This window comes from Pelodiscus sinensis, chromosome 7 (genome assembly GCF_049634645.1).
Source record: "Pelodiscus sinensis isolate JC-2024 chromosome 7, ASM4963464v1, whole genome shotgun sequence".
Lineage (NCBI taxonomy): Eukaryota > Metazoa > Chordata > Testudines > Trionychidae > Pelodiscus > Pelodiscus sinensis.
In genome coordinates this window covers 41,376,435-41,397,834 of record NC_134717.1, presented here as the reverse complement: position 1 = coordinate 41,397,834, position 21,400 = coordinate 41,376,435, and the positions used below count along the sequence as shown (strand labels likewise).

The window sequence follows — 21,400 nt, the reverse complement described above, 5'->3', positions numbered from 1 at the left end:
TTTCTGTGCCAGGTGCTAGACGAATGACAGTTATTTTGCCTACCCTACAGGACATTCTTTTTTATAACCGATTAAAAATAAAACCCAGAATTTCATACATGTAAACACATTGTGCACATTTAAAGAGCGGTTAACCAGTTACTGTATAGCAGAACAGAATTTCTGGTTTCAGCATCTAAATTTGTGGTTTCTTTGAGGATAGTTTTTGGTACATTTCATTATAATGTGAGCATGCTGCCTAGTATTATTTCTACCACAATTATTGAAACAAATGAATTTAGGGAAATTAAACTTCTCAAATCAGTTTGAGGTTTAATACAACACGAAGAAAAATGAATTGGGTTATTTAACAGAATTTGCCAGCTGGTAATTTTATAAAATGTGTTTAGATTGAACCTTTGAAATGTTTTCCCTGCAGGGCATCATGCGTTGTTTTGTTTTGTTGTTTTAAGTGTGTGGAGGGGGAGGGAGACTAAAAGGAAGGAAGGAAACTAGGTCTGAAAAATGGCTTTGGACACTAGTGTCTGAGTGCAATAATGCCAACTTACTGCATCAAAATTGATCAAATTGTGGAAGAAAATTGGTATGACCATATATACCAAAGGAGTACAATCAAAAAAAGTGAACACCTAAAAAAAGGACAAATCAAATTTCAGAACAGAAATTAGTGTGGTATGTTCTGTGGTTGTTGGTAAGAATCATCCTGAGGTTAGGTGGTTTTCTATAGGAGACTACCACACTAATACCAACCCTGGAATTTTCCCTTGCAACAAACCCTGTTGCCAGCTTTGTCCACATATTTACTCTGTTGATACCATTATTGGACCTAACCAATTCAGTTATAAGATCAAGAACACATATTCCTGCTCATCCAGAAATATAATTTATGCCATCGTGTGCTGACAGTGTCCATCTGCTATGTACATTGGACAAACATCTCAGACACTTCGCCAAAGAATCAATGCACATATAATACAGATATCAGATCGTGTCACAAAGAAAAAACAGTTTCTTGCCATTTCAACCAGAAAGGACATTGTCTCAATGACTTGACTACCTGCATTCTGCTTCAAAGACATTTTCACACAAAACTTCAAAGAGAAACCTCTGAACTGTCATTCATGCTTAAATTTGACACTTTATGACGGGGTCTTGATAAAGATGCTAATTACCTTTCCTTCCCATTGCAAAGATAGCTTCCCCAATTATCACCTCTAATATCATTAGCTCACAGACTTCTCCCCCTCACCCCCCCTCTGTTCTGAAATTTGATTTGTCCCTTTTTTAAGTGTTCACTTTTTTTATTTTATCCCTTTGGTATATATGGTCATGCCAATTTTCTTCCACAATTTGATCTGAGGAAGTAGATCTGGCCCACGAAAGCTCATCACCTAATAAACCATCTTGTTAGTCTTTAAAGTGCTGCATAATCCTGTCTTTTGTTTCATCTAGACCAGACTAACACGGCTACATCTCTATTACTAACTTACTGCATATAGTTCATCGCTGGGGTCAAATTGAGCTGTCTGTCCTGTGGTGGCTCAGTAAGTTGGTGCTTTCTCTGGTGGTCGCATCAAGTGTTCCAGGAAAAAGAAAAGGATAGTAAACTAATATGATAATGACAAACAGAAAACTATGTCATTTAGATAAATTGTACTGTACTTACTTGGGTTCAAGGCTGTTGAGACTGAAGCATAATGACCATTTAAATGTCAGGTTTGTGATACTTCTTTGATCTGTAGTGAAATAATTTACAGTCTGTGCAGTCTACCAATGTGATCAGTGGAGGAGTTGTTTGATTCCCTCTCTAAACGAAAGAGGGGTTAATTGATAAATTAAGAATCCTGGAGTTTGGCAGTGTCATTCCTGGTGTAAAGTAGCCAACTTTCACACCACGTTGCGTTACAGATGCCTTTGAAGAGTGGTAGGGAGATGGACGTATAGGCCAATACGTGGGGGATGTGTCCAGTGCTTAATTTATAAAGAAAGTGTTGCTGGGGCTTATATAAAGAGTGCTGCACAAAGGACACCATTTTGCAGAGCATGCTGCTGCCCTTGGTTGGCCTGACCTTGCACCCACACTGCGTGTGAACTCATGCTGCACAGAAGATGACATTTTACGAAGTATGGTGCTCTGTTCCTGCCAGCTTGACTACACATGGTGCATAGAAGGCACCATAAGAAAAGAGGCTGAGCAAGACCCAGCACAAATTTCAGCTCCTAGTATGTCAGGATATGGTTGTGAGCTACTGCTTGGCAGGAGGAGTGAGCTGGTTGAACTGCATAGGTGCTTTGGTAATTTTAAATCATTAGAAGGTACTCAAAGCCTATGTTTGGGTGTATGTAGAAGATAGGATAGCTGTTAGAAGAAGCAAGTTCAGCATTTTTCCACTGTGCTCACAAAGGGGGGGAGTTGACGATAAAAAAAGAATTATCCTGAATGATAAAAAAAGGAAACCATTCAGGGTAATCTCCTTTTCTTGTGGTGACCAGTTGGGTTGCATGTAACAAGGCTATGAGGAAGGAGTTCAGAATTTTAAAATGAGAGGAAAATGCTAATTAATACATGGATGGGCATGTTCAGTGTTACATTTTATAAATTTTATTTAAAAAAATAGTTTAAATTAAAAAATTAAAGAGGGGGAGAGGAGTGAAAGGATCATTGGGGTAGGCAGTAAAGACAAATTATCCGTGTTGTGATGGAACGTGCACTTTGCCAGAAGTGAAAGGTGGTACCTACAGCACACCAAATAGAAATCTAAACATGTCACTTTCAAGTACACTTACATGCCTCTAGAATAAACTGTCATGTTGAATCTGTCTATAAAATTTGAGATGCAGCTCTGTGAAAGTCTTAGGCTAAAATGCTGAATCTGTAGAACAGCTCATGTAGCAATATTAGATGGGGAAAATGAGCAAGATATGGTGCTTCTGCTTTGCTAATAATGTAAAAACAATTTGCTAGTTATTGAATCTGTGTTATGCCCAGGTCAAAGAAATGGATGCCAGTCTGTATCTAGATGATCTATTTTCCTTTTAAAAGATTTAGAAATATTGGTACGTCTATTGCCTAAATGTACCGTATTTTCCGGCGTATAGGGCGACTGGGTGTATAAGACGACCCCCTATCTTTTTAATTAAAAGATAGGGTTTCATCTTATACCCCAGCGCCCCTCCGCCTCCTTTGCTCCCGGTGTCCCTGGTCTGCTGGAGATGGTCCCCAGCAGACCAGAGGCACCGGGAGCAAAGCCGCCAGGAGCGCCTGGGCTGCCCCCCCCCCTCCCGCCGGAGCCCCTCCGCGGCTTTGAAAGCCTCGGGGGAAGCCGGCGGGGGGGCATCCCAGGCGCGCATGGGCTGCCCCCCCGCCGGAGCCCCTCCGCGGCTTTGAAAGCCTCGGGGGAAGCCGGCGGGGGGGCATCCCAGGCGCGCATGGGCTGCCCCCCCGCCGGAGCCCCTCCGCGGCTTTGAAAGCCTCGGGGGAAGCCGGCGGGGGGGCATCCCAGGCGCGCATGGGCTGCCCCCCCGCCGGAGCCCCTCCGCGGCTTTGAAAGCCTCGGGGGAAGCCGGCGGGGGGGCATCCCAGGCGCGCATGGGCTGCCCCCCCGCCGGAGCCCCTCCGCGGCTTTGAAAGCCTCGGGGGAAGCCGGCGGCGGGGCATCCCAGGCGCGCATGGGCTGCCCCCCCGCCGGAGCCCCTCCGCGGCTTTGAAAGCCTCGGGGGAAGCCGGCGGCGGGGCATCCCAGGTGCGCATGGGCTGCCCCCCCGCCGGAGCCCCTCCGCGGCTTTGAAAGCCTCGGGGGAAGCCGGCGGCGGGGCATCCCAGGCGCGCATGGGCTGCCCCCCCGCCGGAGCCCCTCCGCGGCTTTGAAAGCCTCGGGGGAAGCCGGCGGCGGGGCATCCCAGGCGCGCATGGGCTGCCCCCCCGCCGGAGCCCCTCCGCGGCTTTGAAAGCCTCGGGGGAAGCCAGCGGGGGGGCATCCCAGGCGCGCATGGGCTGCCCCCCCGCCGGAGCCCCTCCGCGCCGCCACGGAGGGGCTCCGGCGGGGGGTAGCCCATGCGCGCCTGGGATGCCCCCCCGCTGGCTTCCCCCGAGGCTTTCAAAGCCGCGGAGGGGCTCCGGCGGGGGGGCAGCCCATGCGCGCCTGGGATGCCCCGCCGCCGGCTTCCCCCGAGGCTTTCAAAGCCGCGGAGGGGCTCCGGCGGGGGGGCAGCCCATGCGCGCCTGGGATGCCCCGCCGCCGGCTTCCCCCGAGGCTTTCAAAGCCGCGGAGGGGCTCCGGCGGCGGGGCATCCGGCGTACAAGACGACCCCCGATTTTTGGGGGATGTTTTTTAACATCAGAGGTCGTCTTGTACGCCGGAATATACGGTATTTAATTTTCCATCTAGAACAATTAAAAACATTGCAGAAAAAAATCTGTACAACTGTACAAAACTTCATAACATTTTTGTTTTGTAAAGTTATGGCCATTAAAAATATCCATTTCCTGACCTATAACTTCATATTGTAAACTTCATATTTCTCTAATATTGATAAATTACATTTCCATTTTTAATATTCACCTCTGTGGCAAAACTGTACTTGACATATACTCTAGTCTGTGAATCAGAGCAGTTTTCTTTTGTCCCTGTTCTTCTGAGCCTTGGATTGCAGAGCATTATGATTAATTTAACCTGATATCTAATATGGGTGAAAGTTGATAATCTTTTAGGCAGTAATATGGCTGTTCAGAAAAATGGATGTTAAAGGGAAACCAAAAATGGAATGAATTACTGTAATAGAAATCACCATGGCAGGCTGCCTTTGTTTCTAATTTCAATTTACTTTAAATGCACATATTTTTATGTAGAGGAATCGGAGACTTCAGGATAGGGATTTTACTGAGTGTGTTCCATATTGAATATATGGATTATAATAAGGGCCTGTTGCTCTTCAGTGAGAGCCAAAGGTGCTCAGCACCTTGCAGGAGTAGACTCTTATTAGTGTGCTGTAATGACAGAATTCACTGTCACTTATTTTCTCTGGTCTTGCAGGCAGGAGCTTCACAGGTCATCTTCACGAATCCCCTAGAGATTGTAAAGATTCGGTTGCAAGTAGCAGGAGAAATCACTACAGGACCTAGAGTCAGTGCTCTTACTGTTCTAAAAGACCTGGGGATTTTTGGACTTTACAAGGTAGGTACTTGAGCACCCCCAGCACACTACTTTTAAACCATTTTATGCTAAATTTAAAAACCTTTGAAAGAAAAAGTTTATTTAAATAGAACAAAACTTGTCAAATTTAAGAACATGTATGGCAACCCCATGGTAGAAAAATGGGGTGAGGGGAAATACATTTAGCCCTAGACTACACTACAGAGTTAGTTCAGCATAAGGCAGCTTACATCGATTAAAATCTGTAAGCATCTACTGTAAAATGCTGCCACTGATATAACTTGCTCACTACACCAACTTAGTAACTAAACCTCCATGACAGTTGTAGCACTTAAGTCAAGCACTTAAGTCAATGTAATTAGGTCAATGCAGTGTTAGTGAAGACACTGTGTTGTATCAACTATTTCTGCCTTTCAGGAGCCACCCACAATGCTCCATACTGACAGTTAAAGGTGCCAGTGCTCCTAGTGAGGATACATGCTGCTGACATAAGGAGTGTAGTGTGGGCATGCAAAAGCAGTTTAATTATGTGGTGGTTGTCCATCAATATAACTTAGGTCATCTTAATTTTGTACCGTAGACTTGCCCTTATATTACAGTAGTGGCAGTGGGATACTTAAAAGTATTTTCCAGTTCTATCCTTTGGGCTTTTATACTAAGCTGCAGGGAGTCCTGTATTGCAGACCTGTTGGCTTCTGGCATGGATCATTTCATTTGGAAGCTTTTGTAAAAAGTTTCTTTAGCTTTTCTTTTGTGTTTGTTTATAAGCCCAAATTGTCTTACATTTATTTAGACTCTCAGTTATCTCTATTGTTATCGTCACAGCGGCATCCTCTTTTTGTCTTAATAATTTGGCAGCAATGAAACAGTAGCAGAATTTAGTAGGATTCAGATCTTTAAGAAGTTAAGTGGTGGGATTTGTCAATAATGAATTCTATTTAAAAAAAAACAACCCATACTGTACTGTACTTTACCAGAATGCCAGTCAAAAGATTCCTTCCCTGCAGGTGTATTTACTACCATCATTACAGATCAGATGTAATGGTGCAGAAGCGATTAGTTTTCTTAAACAAGGAAGATATTTTTTCCTGTACTCTTTGCCAGTGCAAGAAGTAATGCGTAAATTCAACAGTCATAGGCAGCTGTGCACTTCCAAAATATTGGTTTAGCTGATTTATTTATGGAGCTTCAGTAACACTGTAGAAATGTGTAAATTTGCCTCCATAGCTACAGCTTTTATTCTGAATTCACTAGATTAGATTCACACAGCTATAATGTTTCCCTAAATATCATCAATGTTTTGGTGCATGGGGCAAAATTTTAGTGCAGTAATCATTTTTGTGTATGGTGGCTAGAAAGGTGAATCTACTACAAATGTTATCTTTTTTTGAAATTGCACAGTTAAGTTAAAGAAAAAAGAATGCAAATTTCATGGAGTATATATCAAAACATGTAATCACTGTGAATGAAATTCACCCAAGCACAGTGGGTCTCCTCTCCACAAGTCCATCCATGCCACAAGTCCATCCATACCACATAAGCCCCACAGATCCCATGTGGAGGGCTCTCTGCTCCAAACAGATCAGTGTGGAGAGGGGTATTTATAAATGTAGGACCTCCCAGGCCCTGACTAGTATCACTCAGTGACCCAGAGCCTCTTATGTAGGGAACCCAGAGGGTCAGTGGCCATTCTTGTGGCACATAGTGCTCTGGAGTGGTGGTCAGGGTCATCCTTAGAATTTATGAGTCCCTAGACAACCTCCCCCCTCACATGACTTGTTCCTGTCTGCAGCACAGGGCTCCCGTGGGGGCTCTTCCTATCCCTCCTCATAGCACTTTTCCTGGGAGAGTCCAGCAGGGAGGAAGTAAAATGTCTGTCTGCTGTGGATCCCTCCATCCAGGAGGAACCTGCAGCTGTAGTAAACCCTTCCGTTGCCATAATTTGGGGCACCATAGGACATTATATAAGAGCAGGAACTGACACATGCAGGAGCCGAACCAGTCTTGCTTGCTGTTCTAGTAGTGCCTCAAATTTTCATTTGCTCTACACAGCTATGTATTCCATGTATGAATTAGGGCCAACTTCCATAGCTCACCTTCGGGATGAGCTGTGTGCAGGAAATAATTCACCCAGTGTCAAACACATAACTCAGAAGTTGTATCATGTCAAGAATCCTTATTAAAGTATTTTAACAGCACTTCCAGAGCTATTGTAGCATGTGTCGAGATCTAGAGAGGCTCTTTAGTTTTCTTTTAGGCCTTTAACCAAGAATTACTTTTTTTTCCTGGCAAGAGAGTCATTCGGATTCCCCATCCTGTGTCTCCATATCACTTTCCCGTGCTTCAGAAGTCCCATGTTGTGGCACCCTTTCCATGGGAAAGAAGATAAATTGTGCTAGCCCTGCAGTGCATTTTTTTCTGGCAACCAGAGAGAGTCAGTGGAGATGCTCACAGCTTCCTGTGGAGCAAATGGCAAGTGAGGGCCCTAGTTGAATCTCTTATGTGGCAGTACATTCTCTGTCTCTAGGCCAGCGGGATCAGCTAAGAGAAGGTTTTTTGCAGGTTAAATTTTTGTGTACATATCTGTACAAAAAATGATCTAAGGTTTGATGGTGGGTCCTTGGTTATCAAGCACTACTCTTTTGCTAAAGTTAGAATGAAACGAGTGTTGAAGCTGAGAACTGGCCATTGAATGACTAACCCTGCTTCTTTTGATGTCCAAATCTCCATACTACATTCCCTAAGACATTTTATTGCATTTATTATTTACCTGGTAGATCCCCTCGAGAGTCTTGGCTCAGTCAATATCCTATGGCCTGCGGCTGTTTGCCAACCTTTAATTCTGCTCCTGTTTATATAACTTGTTTGTATTATGTTTCCTTTTTGTGTGACAGGGTGCCAAAGCGTGTTTCCTTCGAGACATTCCCTTCTCTGCAATCTATTTTCCTGTTTATGCTCACAGTAAACTGATGCTTGCTGATGAAAATGGCCACGTGGGAGGGCTTAATCTCCTTACAGCTGGTGCGGTTGCAGGTAACTTCTCAATATGTTTTCTAGAAATAACCTTTTTTCCCTTAATAGATAATATTTAATATCCATTCATTGGCCCCATATAAATGAAAGGTAGTATGCCATTGTGTCTGATTTAATCTAAATTTGATCACTTTTATCCTTGGTGGGAGGTAGTGTAATTTTGATGAGAGCTAATTACATTTGCATAATGTGGATAAACAGCTTAATGCAGCTCAGCAACTTGTAGCCAAATTTGATCTGTCTGTCTCAATGGGGTTTTAGATGTTACCAGGCTCTCTGACTTGAAGGCTAATTTGAATCTTTGATGAACATATACTGAAATAAGAATTAAAAAGAAAATGATTTGTTTAGCTTAGGGCTCCAAAACAACTGGGAAAGAAACTTTCAGTTCAAAGGGTAAATGTCAAAAGAAGGATTTAAGGGTGTCTTCACTGTTCATTAGGGGAACAGAAGTGGAAATAACACATTCATCATGCTTTTTAAAAGAATTTCTAATCATTATTTCTCTTGTGATGATAATGGGACAAATTCATCTCACTCACATGAAATTAGTATTTAGAAATGACTTTTGTAGTCTTTCATTTTATTGAAACTGAATTTTGTAATTTGGCATTATACCACCATATGTTCTGCTCTTCTGGCTACAGTTTCAAGCTTCAGCGAGTGAAAGTGCTTTTTAAATTGTTTTGAAGTCAAGTATAAAAATTCGACCAATGCTGAAAGTGAATGTTCAGGTTCCAAGATGAAAGGGAACTCTTGTTTTTGTTATAAACGAGAGTTGAATTTTTACTAAAAAAATCTAAGTTTTATAAATATTCTAAAATCCATAATTGTGCCTCCAGGATAATATTTTACCTACATAGTTTCTCTTCCATTTGAATAAGAAACCAGTAGTGGTGGTTGGGGTGGGATATTGCTACCATAGTTATTTATGCTGTTACCATGATGTCTGTGCCAAAAATGCCTTTATTGTCAACTTTTATTGTTTACTTTTTAAGTAGACTTGTGTTCTGCTATGAACTTGGCCAAAGAGCACCAGAGAAATCTCACACTTCAGAATAGCTGGCCTCTAAATTATCACTTTGCATATTTACACCTTTAAACAAATTAATCTGAGTTTGATTTGGATTGTTAGTACTTGAGAGAGGTTTGCCAGGGTATTTAATCAGCTGTACTGTTACAGAATACTTGGTACATACAATAGGTGAGTAGAACTATTTATATTCACAAAGCCCAGTAAGGCTGAAAGAGTTACTAAAATCAGCTGAGAGCAACACTAATTTGTGTCAAGAATATTTAATCTCTTATTACGTGTGTGTGTGTAAGAGAATTATTTTAACTATTTATACTTGGAAATATAATTGTTCTGTTAATAACATTGCATAATTTTTGCAGTTTTCTTGGCTGCATTTTGATAGCATTTTTCTTAAGCATCTGTCATAAAATTAACTTGGTAATTTAGAAGAAACATTTAGAAGGATTGTGCTATGCTAGCTTCAGTAAAAGTCTATTTTGAATACTTTACATTAGTACCAGGACATGTGGATTTACATTTTTTATAAGCTTTGATATTACAAAAAGATGGAAGTTTGCAAGTATGTTCTTTGACATTAGAAATATTTTTATCTTTTACAAGAAACTTTGTGTAAATTAAATGCTGTTTTCTTCTAAAAGGTGTGCCTGCTGCTTCCTTGGTAACCCCTGCTGATGTCATCAAGACTAGACTGCAAGTGGCAGCCCGCGCTGGTCAGACAACATATAGTGGAGTTATTGACTGTTTTAGAAAGATACTTAGAGAAGAAGGCCCTTCGGCTTTTTGGAAGGGAGCTGCAGGTAGGGAATTGTCTTTATTTGTAAAGTCAGACCACATTCTGCAAATGTTTTGTGTCTTATTTAACTCAGGAAAGTTTGCAGGATTGGGTCCTAGTATTGTAGTTCACAGCTTCATCTGAAATTCTCAGACTTTTTTTCGTGTTCTAATGTTGCTGTTTTACTGTATTATTTATAATAATCTACAGCTCGAGTGTTCAGATCTTCACCCCAGTTTGGTGTTACATTAGTGACCTATGAACTTCTGCAGCGATGGTTCTATGTTGACTTTGGAGGACTGTAAGTGTAAACATTTGTTCACTGACATGCAAGCTGGGTCTGCGAAATTAGAACTAGAATTCATACAGAGCCTTCAGAGAACTAAATGGAAAAACTATGTTTTTCCATTTAGTTAAACTTAAATGATATTGATTAGTTGTATATCAAAGTGCCAGAATTTTGTTAAATTGTACCTTGGACAACCTCACCTCCAGAACACTTGTGTTACTAGTAACATCTTTGGATATTTAAAGAGAAAGAGCTTAAATAAATCAAATTGACTTGATTTGTATACTATCTATTTCACAGTCGTGAAGTACGTCAGTTTCACTTCTTTTAATACAGGCAGTCCCCGGGTTACGTACAAGATAGGGACTGTAGGTTTGTTCTTAAGTTGAATTTGTACGTAAGTTGGAACTGGCATCCAGATTCAGCCGCTGTTGAAACTGACCAGCAGCGGCTTAATCAGACACGCCTTGGGTAGAGCAGCTGGGGTGCTGCTGGGTTGGTCCCGCAGCGCCGCTCCTCGGCTCTACTGGACCAACCCGGCAGCACCCCAGCTGCTCTGCCCCAGGCGTTCCCAAGTCAGCCGCTGCTGAAACAGACCAGCGGCTGACTACAGGAAGCCCGAGGCAGAGCTGCTCTGTCCCGGGCTTCCTGGAATCAGCCGCTGGTCAGTTTCAACAGCGGCTGAATCTGGACGCCTGGGACAGAGCAGCTGGGGCGCTGCCGGGTAGGTCCCCGCAGCGCCGCACCTTGGCGCTGCGGGGACCAACCCGGCAGCGCCCCAGCTGCTCTACCCCAGGTGTCCCCAAGTCAGCCGCTGCTGAAACTGATCAGCGGCTGATTCCAGGAAGCCCGGGACAGAGCAGCTCTGCCTCGGGCTTCCTGTAGTCAGCCGCTGATCAGTTTCAGCAGCGGCTGACTTGGGGACGCCTGGGGCAGAGCAGCTGGGGTGCTGCTGGGTTGGTCCAGTAGCGCCGCACCTTGGCACTGTGGGACCAACCCGGCAGCCCCCCAGCTGCTCTATCCCAGGCGTCAGCGAGAAAAGCCTGGTCTGCTGGGGGGGGGGGGGGGGGGAATAGCTGCGCCCCCCTCCCCCCAGCAGACCAGGGAGACGCGGAGCGGCTTTTCTCGCCGAGGATGATGCGGGCGGGACCGCTGTGGCGCGTCTCGGCGGTCTGCTGGCGGGGGGGCGCAGCTAGTTCAGGGTTCCCTCACCCCATTCGTAAGTAGGATCTGACATAAGTCGGATCCACGTAATCCGGGGACTGCCTGTACACAGCACAAAACGGCTATATTTGGGTTTCTATATTTCTATTTTAAAATATCCAGAAGCTAAATTTTAGCGTGAACTACTTGATAGTGGCCTTTAAAGCAAGTTTCCTTTATTTCAAATACTAATCAGAATAACTTTAGATTCTGCTCTGGTATAGGAAATTTTTTTTAAATAATCAGCCTTTTCTTTTTTTTCCTCAAACAGCAAACCCGCTGGATCAGAATCTACACCAAAATCTCGAATCTCAAACCTCCCTCCTGTCAATCCTGACCACATAGGTGGATACAGACTTGCTGCAGCTACATTTGCTGGCATAGAAAACAAGTTTGGGCTTTATCTTCCAAAATTTCGATCTACTGATGTTGCTTCAGTTCTACCTAAATTAGCAGCTGAATCCTGAGATGACCTTTCAGCCTAGTATAATAATGCAACGAAAAGAAAAAAAAAAACACTTAAGAGAGCAGTACTGTATCTAGCCGATCAGCTGCATGTTGCTCCTCCTGAACTGAGAATTCAAGTCAAATCACTACTTTCTATATGATATATAATATGCATTTGTTTATAAATTAATCATCTGAACCCATGAAACAGACTGAAGCTTTAGTTCTGCATTGACTTTTCCCCCTTAACCACTAGCATGAATCAGTAATCTTGACTTGGCTTTGCACAGCTTGCTCTTAATGTTACTGTACATATTGTACATCTTTGTACAGAGACATCATGGCATCTATACACGATTACATTTATATAAAAGGTAGGCAGTTCTAAACAGTTTGATATGTACAGAATGTTTTGAAGGTGTTTTTATTAAGAATCATGTGACAATAAAATATATTTCAAGTCATTTCATTTTCTCATATTTGTGTTCTTTATAAAAATAATCAGATATTTGGTGTATTTATACCTTTTTTTAAGGTAAAAAAGGGACTATTACAGTGTAGCATGACATGTTTTAGGGAATAAATGAAGATGTTATCTAATAAAGGCAAAGGTACAAAGATGACAGGAGGCTACAGTACTGGAAATGTAGGTGTGTATGTGAGGAGAAGTGCTTGGAAACTGTAGGAATTACCCAGATATTCACGGTAAAGCTGATTAGTAACTTTTTAATAATTCTGAATTCCAGGATATCCTGTTTAAATGTAGTGCGATTTTATTATCAGTTATAAGTGAGCACTCTCAATAAATGTATCCTGTAAATATATATCTGAATATCAAGTTGAATAAGTCCAGAGCTTAGTTTTAGTATATTTGAATGAAATAATTGCCAGGATATGTACTGCTAGTTTGACGGCAAGTCCCCAAAGTGTCATATTTGTAAGTAACTAACAAAAGCCCTTGGCCTAAGTTACTCTTGATTTACCTGTTGGCTACGTCTACACTGGCCCCTTTTCTGGAAGGGGCATGTTAATTTCAACTATCGTAGTAGGGAAATCCGCGGGGGATTTAAATACCCCCCGCGGCATTTAAATAAAAATGTCCGCCGCTTTTTTCCGGCTTTTAGAAAAGCCGGAAAAGAGCGTCTACACTGGCCCCGATCCTCCGGAAAAAGTGCCCTTTTCCGGAGGCTCTTATTCCTACTTCGAAAGTAGGAATAAGAGCCTCCGGAAAAGGGCGCTTTTTCCGGAGGATCGGGGCCAGTGTAGACGCTCTTTTCCGGCTTTTCTAAAAGCCGGAAAAAAGCGGCGGACATTTTTATTTAAATGCCGCGGGGGGTATTTAAATCCCCCGCGGATTTCCCTACTACGATAGTTGAAATTAACATGCCCCTTCCGGAAAAGGGGCCAGTGTAGACGAGCCCGTTGTGTTCAGTGGAATTGCTTAGGGATAAATTTGGTTCCTTGCATAGTCTAGGAAATCTATCACATACAAGTTGGATTGGTGAATATTCATGTCTCCTATATTCAGATCTCTCTCTTAAATAGATTACAGTTTCCATTTTACTATGATTGTGCCTTCACTAGTGGTACAAAGTTTGTAGTAATGTGCAGCATGGGAAAATCGTATCCCTGCTGCCAAGGAGTTAACACCTGATCTTCACTGCATGAATGTGTGCAAACATCTCTTGGTACCGTCTTGCTGATTTACAAAGCTGCTCTATATTTGGCACAGGAGATGCCTGTAGCTTTAGAATAGGAGTGGGAAATCCATGGCTCACGGGCCAAATCTGGCCCATGAAACAGGCTGAATCCAGCAGAGTGAGCCGAGCTCTGGAGGGGCAAGCCTTGTGGGCTAGATCCAAGCAAGCTATGGTTGGCGTTCGGCCTATGGGCTCTACTGAGATTGCCAGACAGTGGGAGTAATGAGGGGCAGTGCCAGCCAGCTCAAGATAGCATAGAGCTACCTGTACCCACCCCAGGCGCTGCTCAGGTAGGTACCCTCATCCCTTGCCCCCTTCCACGCTCCCAGACCCCCACCCAAACCCTGTGCTCTGCATCCCTTACCCTCTTCCTGCACCCCCTCCCACTCAGCCTACTCCTGCAGCCTACTTCCTGCCCAGATTCCTCACCCTGTTCCTGTACCCTTCCTCCTGCACCCTCCCTCCTGGCCAACCCTGCACCTCCACCTCCAGCCTGTTCCCTGGCATCCCCCTCCCACATACTGAACCCAGAACCCCCAGAAGAGTTAATCTTGCTCAGGGAGAAGCCCTGAACCTTGGCACACCCCCACACACACTGCGGGGATGAAGTGCAAGGGGAACCCTGTTATACAAGTGAGGTAAACGTGTCTCCCTTATTTTTTCCTGCTTATCAGTTGGGGGCCATGTCCATGAGGTGTTTTTTCCCCACGCTTCTCACTTGTGTGTGACCCCCAACTGATTTTAATGTGAGTCGGTAGCTCCTGATCCAAAAAAGGTTCCCCATTCCTGCTTCAGAAGAATGATTTCTGACCACTCTGGGAGCTAGCTGTAGGGCCTCCTGGCTTTGTGAACTTGAGGTATGTAAGAAATAACCATTTGAAAATACTTGCTCAGGGAGGAGCTAAGTTCATTTTTGGTAGGAGAAAGGTGGCAGTTTTTCAAAATCTCTTCAAGTTCCAGAAAAAATAAAATGAAGACACTTGGTGGCATTCCAGTCTTCTACACTGAGAAGATTTTTGGGTTCTTTGAAGAAAAAAATTGTGTAGAACTTTTGCCTTAAGTAGATTTGCCCAATTAAAAGCCCTGGTGGACAATTTTGCTTTTGGAGCAAATGCAAAACACCAGCCAGAGAAAGAAAAAAACAAGAGTCCCTGTTCATAGTTATAATTTATCACCCCAACTGTCATAAGGTTGCTGGTCCCTGTAAGAAGAGCGGAACAAGTGCCCCTGTATATCAGAGAGGCAATTGAGCCAATTAAAAGAGGCAGGACTACACCTGGGGCTGTAACAGCCTGAGAGGGGGAATGATTGGACAGCTGTGCCTGGCACCATAGGAGAAAGAAGCTAACTTCTGTGGTGGAGTCATGAAGCTACTGTCCTAGATGAGCTGGCTGGCTGATCAGAGACCTCTGGGAGGAGAGGCTGTGAAGCCTAAGACAAAAGGTGAGCAGGACTATTTTCTGTTGGTTTGTTGGCTTATGTTTGGACAAGAAACCTGATTAAAGGAGGCTGGGTCTGGCAGTGTATGCGTATTAAAATAGGGAGAATAGTTTTTGAATAAAACTCCCCTTGACTGCAACAGGAATTGGGTGCATGTTCACCAGGCCTATTATGGTGAAAAGTCTTGGGGTAGCTGTGTTAGTCTGTATCTGCAAAAACAAGGAGTCCTGTGGCGCATTAGAAACTAACAGCTTTCTAAGTGCATAAGCTTTCATGGGTAAAACTCACATATGTGATGAAGTGGGTTTTACCCATGAAAGCTTATGTCCTAATAAATCAAACCTCTTATGAGGCACTCCTTTCCTAGGCTTCAGTTAGAATATATTTGTTGTTGCAGTTTGCCCAGGTATAGACTCCATAGGCAGCTCACACTCCTATACCTTCACATTTTGTTCTGCTCTATGAAAAGAATACACTTGCCTAAGGAGTAGAAAAATGCTTGGTACCCACTGGCATTTAATCTTCGTCACAGCTTGTTGACTGACTTGAGTTCTAAAATAGTGATTGGACAGTGAGGCTCCTGGGATGATCATTTACAATATCTAGCATCCTGCAACTGGCCTGCTGCTCCCTCTCTTACTGCAGACATGGGGTTGACGGAAGAAATCCTGCCCCCTCCCCCCTGCATCCTCTTTCATTCCCTAAATGTTAGAAGGGATGGGATTGTGAATGCAAATGTGGTTTGGGAGGAAAAAAGAAAATGGTTATAAATGGCTTGAAGCTCTGCTTCCAGTTTTTAATACTAATAACCATTCCAAACGATACCTAACCTGTGGCTCCAGATCCATGCTGGAGCCTTTCAAGACTCATATTCATACCCAGTTCTTAGCAAAGTCCTTAGGAGCAAGAACTAGTTTATTGTGTGTCAAACAATTTCTTCTAATTCTAGATTAAAATTGTTTAGAGTAGAGAGGGAGGGGAAAGAAAACTACCCAAATGTATTTAAATTCCAGTAGAATCTGTAAGGCTGTGCTCTGCTCACTACAAATTCCCATGCCTGGAGGATGAAAACTATCACATGACATGCCTGTTCTTTATGCAGTCCCCATGTGTTTCAGCTAAAGGAAGCACTACTATGGTAAGGTTGGTAAAAATGTATAGGGCAAATGTCAAATTGAACAGCATGATTTTGGATTGAAAATAGAGGGCGTATTTGACAAGACAAAACTGATGGAAACCTGAGGTTATTTCACTTTCAAATCAGTTGAGCAAAGATCACCTCCTGAAGACATAATTCCCATTATAGTAGCCTGTATTCATATGAGCTTCACTCATAATAGAATTTTTTTAATAGCAAGAATTGGCGAGAGAACTTCTGGTTATAGCATAGATTAAATAGCAACACGAACCTGTTGGTTCTCTTGGCATAAGTAGGATTGTAGAAGAGATTTAGAACAAATGGCATTAAAGAAACTTAGAATGTTCTCTGATACTTATGCTTGGAAGGTGATTTTGACCCATGTAGTAGGGGAGAGCTGGTTAAAGCATTTTCAGCTAAATGTTTTTTCAGGTGAGTGGTGTGTGTCTGGTGTATTTTGTTTTGTGTTTTGTTTTGAACGTGCTTTGTTGAAGCCAAAACATTTTGTCAAGTGTGGGGGAAAAAAATAAGTCAAAACTAGAGATGTTAAAATGTGTGTTTAAAACCATGTAACTGCTGAAAATGTCAGTGGTTACAGGTTACACATTAGGGGCAGGTAGCTTCTACCTACTCCTCCATGCTGCTGCCTCTGATAACAGGCAACTCCCCGGGAGCCAGTGCACAGTTCCTCATATGTATTGGGAGCCTGTGTGTAACCACCCCGGGTGCATTGGTTAACCATGTACAGAGTTACTTTCACACCCCTGGTCAAAACTTTGCAAGTTGTGAAACAACTGTCGTTATCCAGCAGTTGCTGTTTAGCATAGGGCTCTGGAAAACTACTCTGATGGTGAACTACATATGTCCATTTTTCAGGCACTTGAAACTTGCAAGGAGGGGGGTATGCATTGAGATGCCATGTTGTTCAGTACTGGGCAGCCACTGACATCTCTGAAGTTTTTTGCATCAGAAATTAAAAATCATGGCATATTTTCACTCTGGTCCCTGTTCTCCCTGATGTAACCACAGCACAAACTGACTTACTGCAGAAGTCTCCCCCTGAGCAGAGTGCCAGCTGAAACTTTGATTGCTGCAGCCCGTGGACTGCAATAGCTTCTGAGTCTGATATAGACCCCTCTCACTCAATGTGGCAGTTAGCTCATGGAGCTGCATAGTTGAAGATTGACAGATACAGGCCCTGCCTGCCTTTTAAAATACCCTTTTGATGCTACCACGTAGGTATGGAAGAGGTCTGTGGTAGGGTCAGAGAGAGATTCCCATGTTGGGCCATTTGGGCCCACTCTCTTGCATAATGGTACAGGTGAGCTGTCCTGTTTTTGGACTCCTACATGTCTGTCTGAGCTCCTATGGTTTTCTGCTAAATATTTTGAATGTAGCAGTGCATCTTTCCAGCTCTGTGCATATCTAATACACACTGAAATAAACAAGCGCTTTTAGTGCTGTGATTACATGTCTCATTACATATACACAAAGGCATGTAATTAGCACATCCAGTACTACATGGCATTTATTTCCATAAAAAATACAGTGCAGTAAGCTACAACTATCCTGTGCATGTACCTGGAGCGCCACCCATCTGAACTGCACAATCAGACGGAAACACGCTTGAGGCTGGTACTCTTTTGCTAAGACTGGTTTTTCTTTTGGTTTAGTTAAAATCCTCAGTCTCAAGTTTGTGTTTGTTTTAAAGTGTAGTTTATCTGCTGAAGCTGAAACAAGATGTAAATTATGTTCCCAAGTACCTAGTCAGAAGCAATGTCATTGTCTGCCCTGAGTAGCTTGAAAATCTGTCTTGTGCTGAGTAGGGACTCTGTTGTGGGAGGCTGCCAATAGAACGTGCCAAATCAGTGCATTTGCCAGCTGCCCTGGCCTTGCATGTCCTGCCACCCTTGCCTATTCATGGGGATAGTGATGGGCCTTTGTTGCTGTGCCATTAAAACTGCTTTCTGAGTCTGTCATGTCCTCTGGGCAAAGGACTTTCCACTGTCAGGGCCCTGCAGCAAGATTGATGTCAATGCCACTGGTAGCTACTGTATCTCTTGGCCTGAGTTAGTCTGCTTCAGAAGCTGTTGAGATCAGTGGTTGATGTCATCAAATACAGCAACCCATCCCTTGCTGCTGCCAGTGTCCAATTGTCACTGTACATCTACTTTTGACATACTAAATTTTCCAAACTCCACTATGCCACTATGTGGAGTATACACTGAAGCGTAAGAAATAAAAAGTAATTGCATGATAATGCAGTAAATGTAATTGCACTCGCTAAGTATTTTGCGTGTACAATATTTCTAAGAATTTGCTACTACGTTATTGTCCCAATGTTATCTTGCAACAGTGAGCTTCACAGGGTGCATGCTGCCCAGAAAGGTATATCCTTTTGTCAGTATGATCTTTATCACCTTCCTGCCCACCTCACCTTTGCACTACTGAACTTCGTGATAAACTTTTTATACCGCTCAGAGTGCTGTATTCCTCTTCCTCCTCTTTCCAAATTATTCAAATGCATTTTGAGATTAAAAAGAGACACTCCTATTAATTCCCCCTCTATCCAAACTCCTGCAGCAGGGACTCATTTGTGTCTGCTCTTCCCTATGGTTTCTGGTTTTGATTGCTTTTAAGGTTACAAAACCTGAGCACTTTAGTATAGCTTTAAAGAGCTACCTTCTTTTCCTGTTGTCTACACTGAATTTCATGTCAGCTGGCTTTCAGCTCAAGCGATAGAGGGTCATGCATTAAGCTCCAGAGGGCCTGTTACGGGGTCCACAGGCTCACCCCGCCCTGGGCAGTCCCGCTGCCCTGGTTGCCGTCTCAGACACTCCTGGTCTTCCTCCACCGGTGCCCGGTCAACCCTCCCTTCGGTCGCCCAGATGATCCCTCGAGCGAGGAGGTGAGGGGGGTCCGGGCCCTCCCTCTCTCCAGACCCCAGCCCAGGGCCCTAAGGCTGATGGGGCATGGAGCCTCAACACATCAGCCCGCGGGCTCCAGTACGCACCCGCCCTGGGCTGCTTCCTCACGCCCTCGCTCATCCGCTCACCAGCCGGCTTGTCCCGCTGCCTCCTCGTGCCTCTGTCTCTTCATCTGATGTCCTCCTCCTCGCCTTCCCCCTCTGCTCCTGACTCTGCTGGTTTTATACCTGGGGAGGGTGCTGCCCTCGCCCCTCCAGAATGCCTGCACCTGCGTTCCCCCGCGGCTCCACCTTCTCCTCCCTAGCTCTACTCACCCCTGGCGTCCTCCTTGCCACCGGCATCAGTGGGGAATAGGGCTGACTGGGGGCATCTGCGGGGCCACCCACCCCGAGGCTGGTGGGGTGGCATTCCTCCCCCGTTGCCCATCGATCCCGGTGTGGGGGGTCCTTCCCCCACGGTGCTTGGGACTGCGTTAGTGAAGCCGCCTGCCGAGCGTCGCGCATCCTGGTTGCCCCGCCAACAGCGTCCTCGGCAGCGGCGAGAAAAGCCGCGCCGCTTCTACCTGCCTCGCTGGGGGGGGGGGCACCTTTAGTGCGGGGTTGCCTCACCCCATCACAGGGCCCAAGTTCCAGTCTCCCTGTTGGCATTACAATGACACAAGGTTTCTAGCGGGGTTGTGGAATCTCCATCACTGGAGATATTTAAAAACAGGTTAGACAGACATGTCAGGGATAGATGGTGCTTGGTCCTGCCGTGAGGGCAGGGGATTGGACTTGACCTCTTGAGGTCCCTTCTAGTTCTATGATTCTGTGCCATAATGCTCAATTGCTAGAGCAGGTCAAAAAAATGTTGAATATTCATATTTGATGGAAAAGGGTTGATTGGAGAGCTTGATATTGTGTCTGAATTTTTTTTGAAAGTTTTTCAACAGACATTTTAATTGATAATTACTCCATTTTAAAATCTGCTCCCCCACTTAGTTTTGTTAAGTTCTGCTCATGCTCCTGTCTAGTTTTCATGTTTCCCCCTCCTGAAAGAGACCTCATGTGATAGGAAGTAAAATTCTCTTCCAGCATAAATCCTCTGCTTCTCAGACAGGGTCTGCAGACCACTAGCGGCTGCAGATGCCTTGCAGGTGGGCCCCAGCTTGAGCTCAGCCCCCTCTCCTAACCTCCCCCCACAGCAGAGAGTCTGCACTGGGGCTACAATTTCACAGGCTCTCTTCTTCCTCCCCCATGAGGATGGAGCATTAGCACTGGCTTCCTGCTGTGGGGAGGGAAGAAAGCCCCAAGGGAAGAAGTGGAGCCAGAGTGGCTCCATGTGCTGTCGCTCCCTCTCCTCCAGTTTGGGAATCCAGCCAATGGGAGCAGTGGGAGGCTGTGCCTGGGACACGGTGCCTGGAGGCAGAGGGGGGCACAAAGGCAGGTAAGTGTCCCCCTTCCCCCACATGCCCAGACCCCACACCACCTTCTCCCATCTCCCCCTTGCCAGACACCGTACCCCCACTCTACTACTGCACCCTTCCTCCTGGCCACACTCTGCACCCTCCCTTGCTCCTCCCCATGCCTCTGGCCAGACACCCTGTTTCTGCATCTCACCTCCTGTTCAGATCCTGCACTCCCATCCCTATCCCACTTGCTGGCAGCTGCATCCCACACACTGAGCCTTTCATTTTTGCCCCCCCCCCCCCCCAATTTCCTTTTTTACTAGTTAAATTAAATAGTTCTCCCTAACGGCAGTACTTGCTAAATGGCTCAGGTGTAATTAACAGCAGATTTCCATTAGCAGCTGGTGGTCTGTGGAAAGGTTTGAATTGAGTCGGGTAGGCCATGGGCCAAAAAGTTTTAGAGCCACCAGTGTAAGGGGAACTCTACCGATGGTCAGGAATTGTCAGATTGACACTAGTGACCACCTCTCTCTGGTTACAGTGAGTGTGAGAACACACTAGCCTTATGCATTTTCTGCCAGGATTCTGTTAGGTAGTCTAGCTGATGCAGCTTGAGTTTCACAGCAGAAATGAGCATTATTTCAGTTCCTTTTTGACTTATGTCTCTGGAGATCCCAGTGATGGTTCCTGAAGTACCCAAACTTACGTGTGTGTAACTAAAAAAATTAATTGATTAAAAATTGTGATTAATCAGTTTTAATTACACTATTGAACAGAATAACAATTAACTATTAAATCTTTGTTTCCTGTATTTTCAAATATTGACTTCAATTACAACACAATACAAAGCAGAGTGCAAATATTTGTAATAAAGT

The 21,400-nt window shown here is 44.4% G+C and overlaps 1 protein-coding gene and 1 long non-coding RNA gene across 5 annotated transcripts in view; both read left to right on the top strand.

Moving 5' to 3' along the window:
- The window catches only part of SLC25A12 (solute carrier family 25 member 12), an 88,482-nt gene extending 76,085 nt beyond the window's left edge, over positions 1 to 12,397 (top strand). For all 4 annotated transcript variants that reach the window (XM_075933624.1, XM_075933625.1, XM_075933626.1 and 1 more), the window contains exons 14-18: positions 5,034 to 5,174; positions 8,048 to 8,186; positions 9,861 to 10,019; positions 10,205 to 10,295; positions 11,758 to 12,397. In XM_075933624.1, coding sequence (XP_075789739.1) covers positions 5,034 to 5,174; positions 8,048 to 8,186; positions 9,861 to 10,019; positions 10,205 to 10,295; positions 11,758 to 11,953 — 726 coding nt within the window. In that variant the 3' untranslated portion in view covers positions 11,954 to 12,397. The remainder of the gene's footprint in view (positions 1 to 5,033; positions 5,175 to 8,047; positions 8,187 to 9,860; positions 10,020 to 10,204; positions 10,296 to 11,757) is intronic.
- An 876-nt stretch (positions 12,398 to 13,273) lies between these two features.
- Positions 13,274 to 21,400, top strand: part of LOC142830189 (uncharacterized) — a 29,475-nt gene continuing 21,348 nt past the window's right edge. Inside the window, exon 1 of the long non-coding RNA XR_012905212.1 lies at positions 13,274 to 15,076. This is a non-coding gene — a long non-coding RNA (uncharacterized LOC142830189). The remainder of the gene's footprint in view (positions 15,077 to 21,400) is intronic.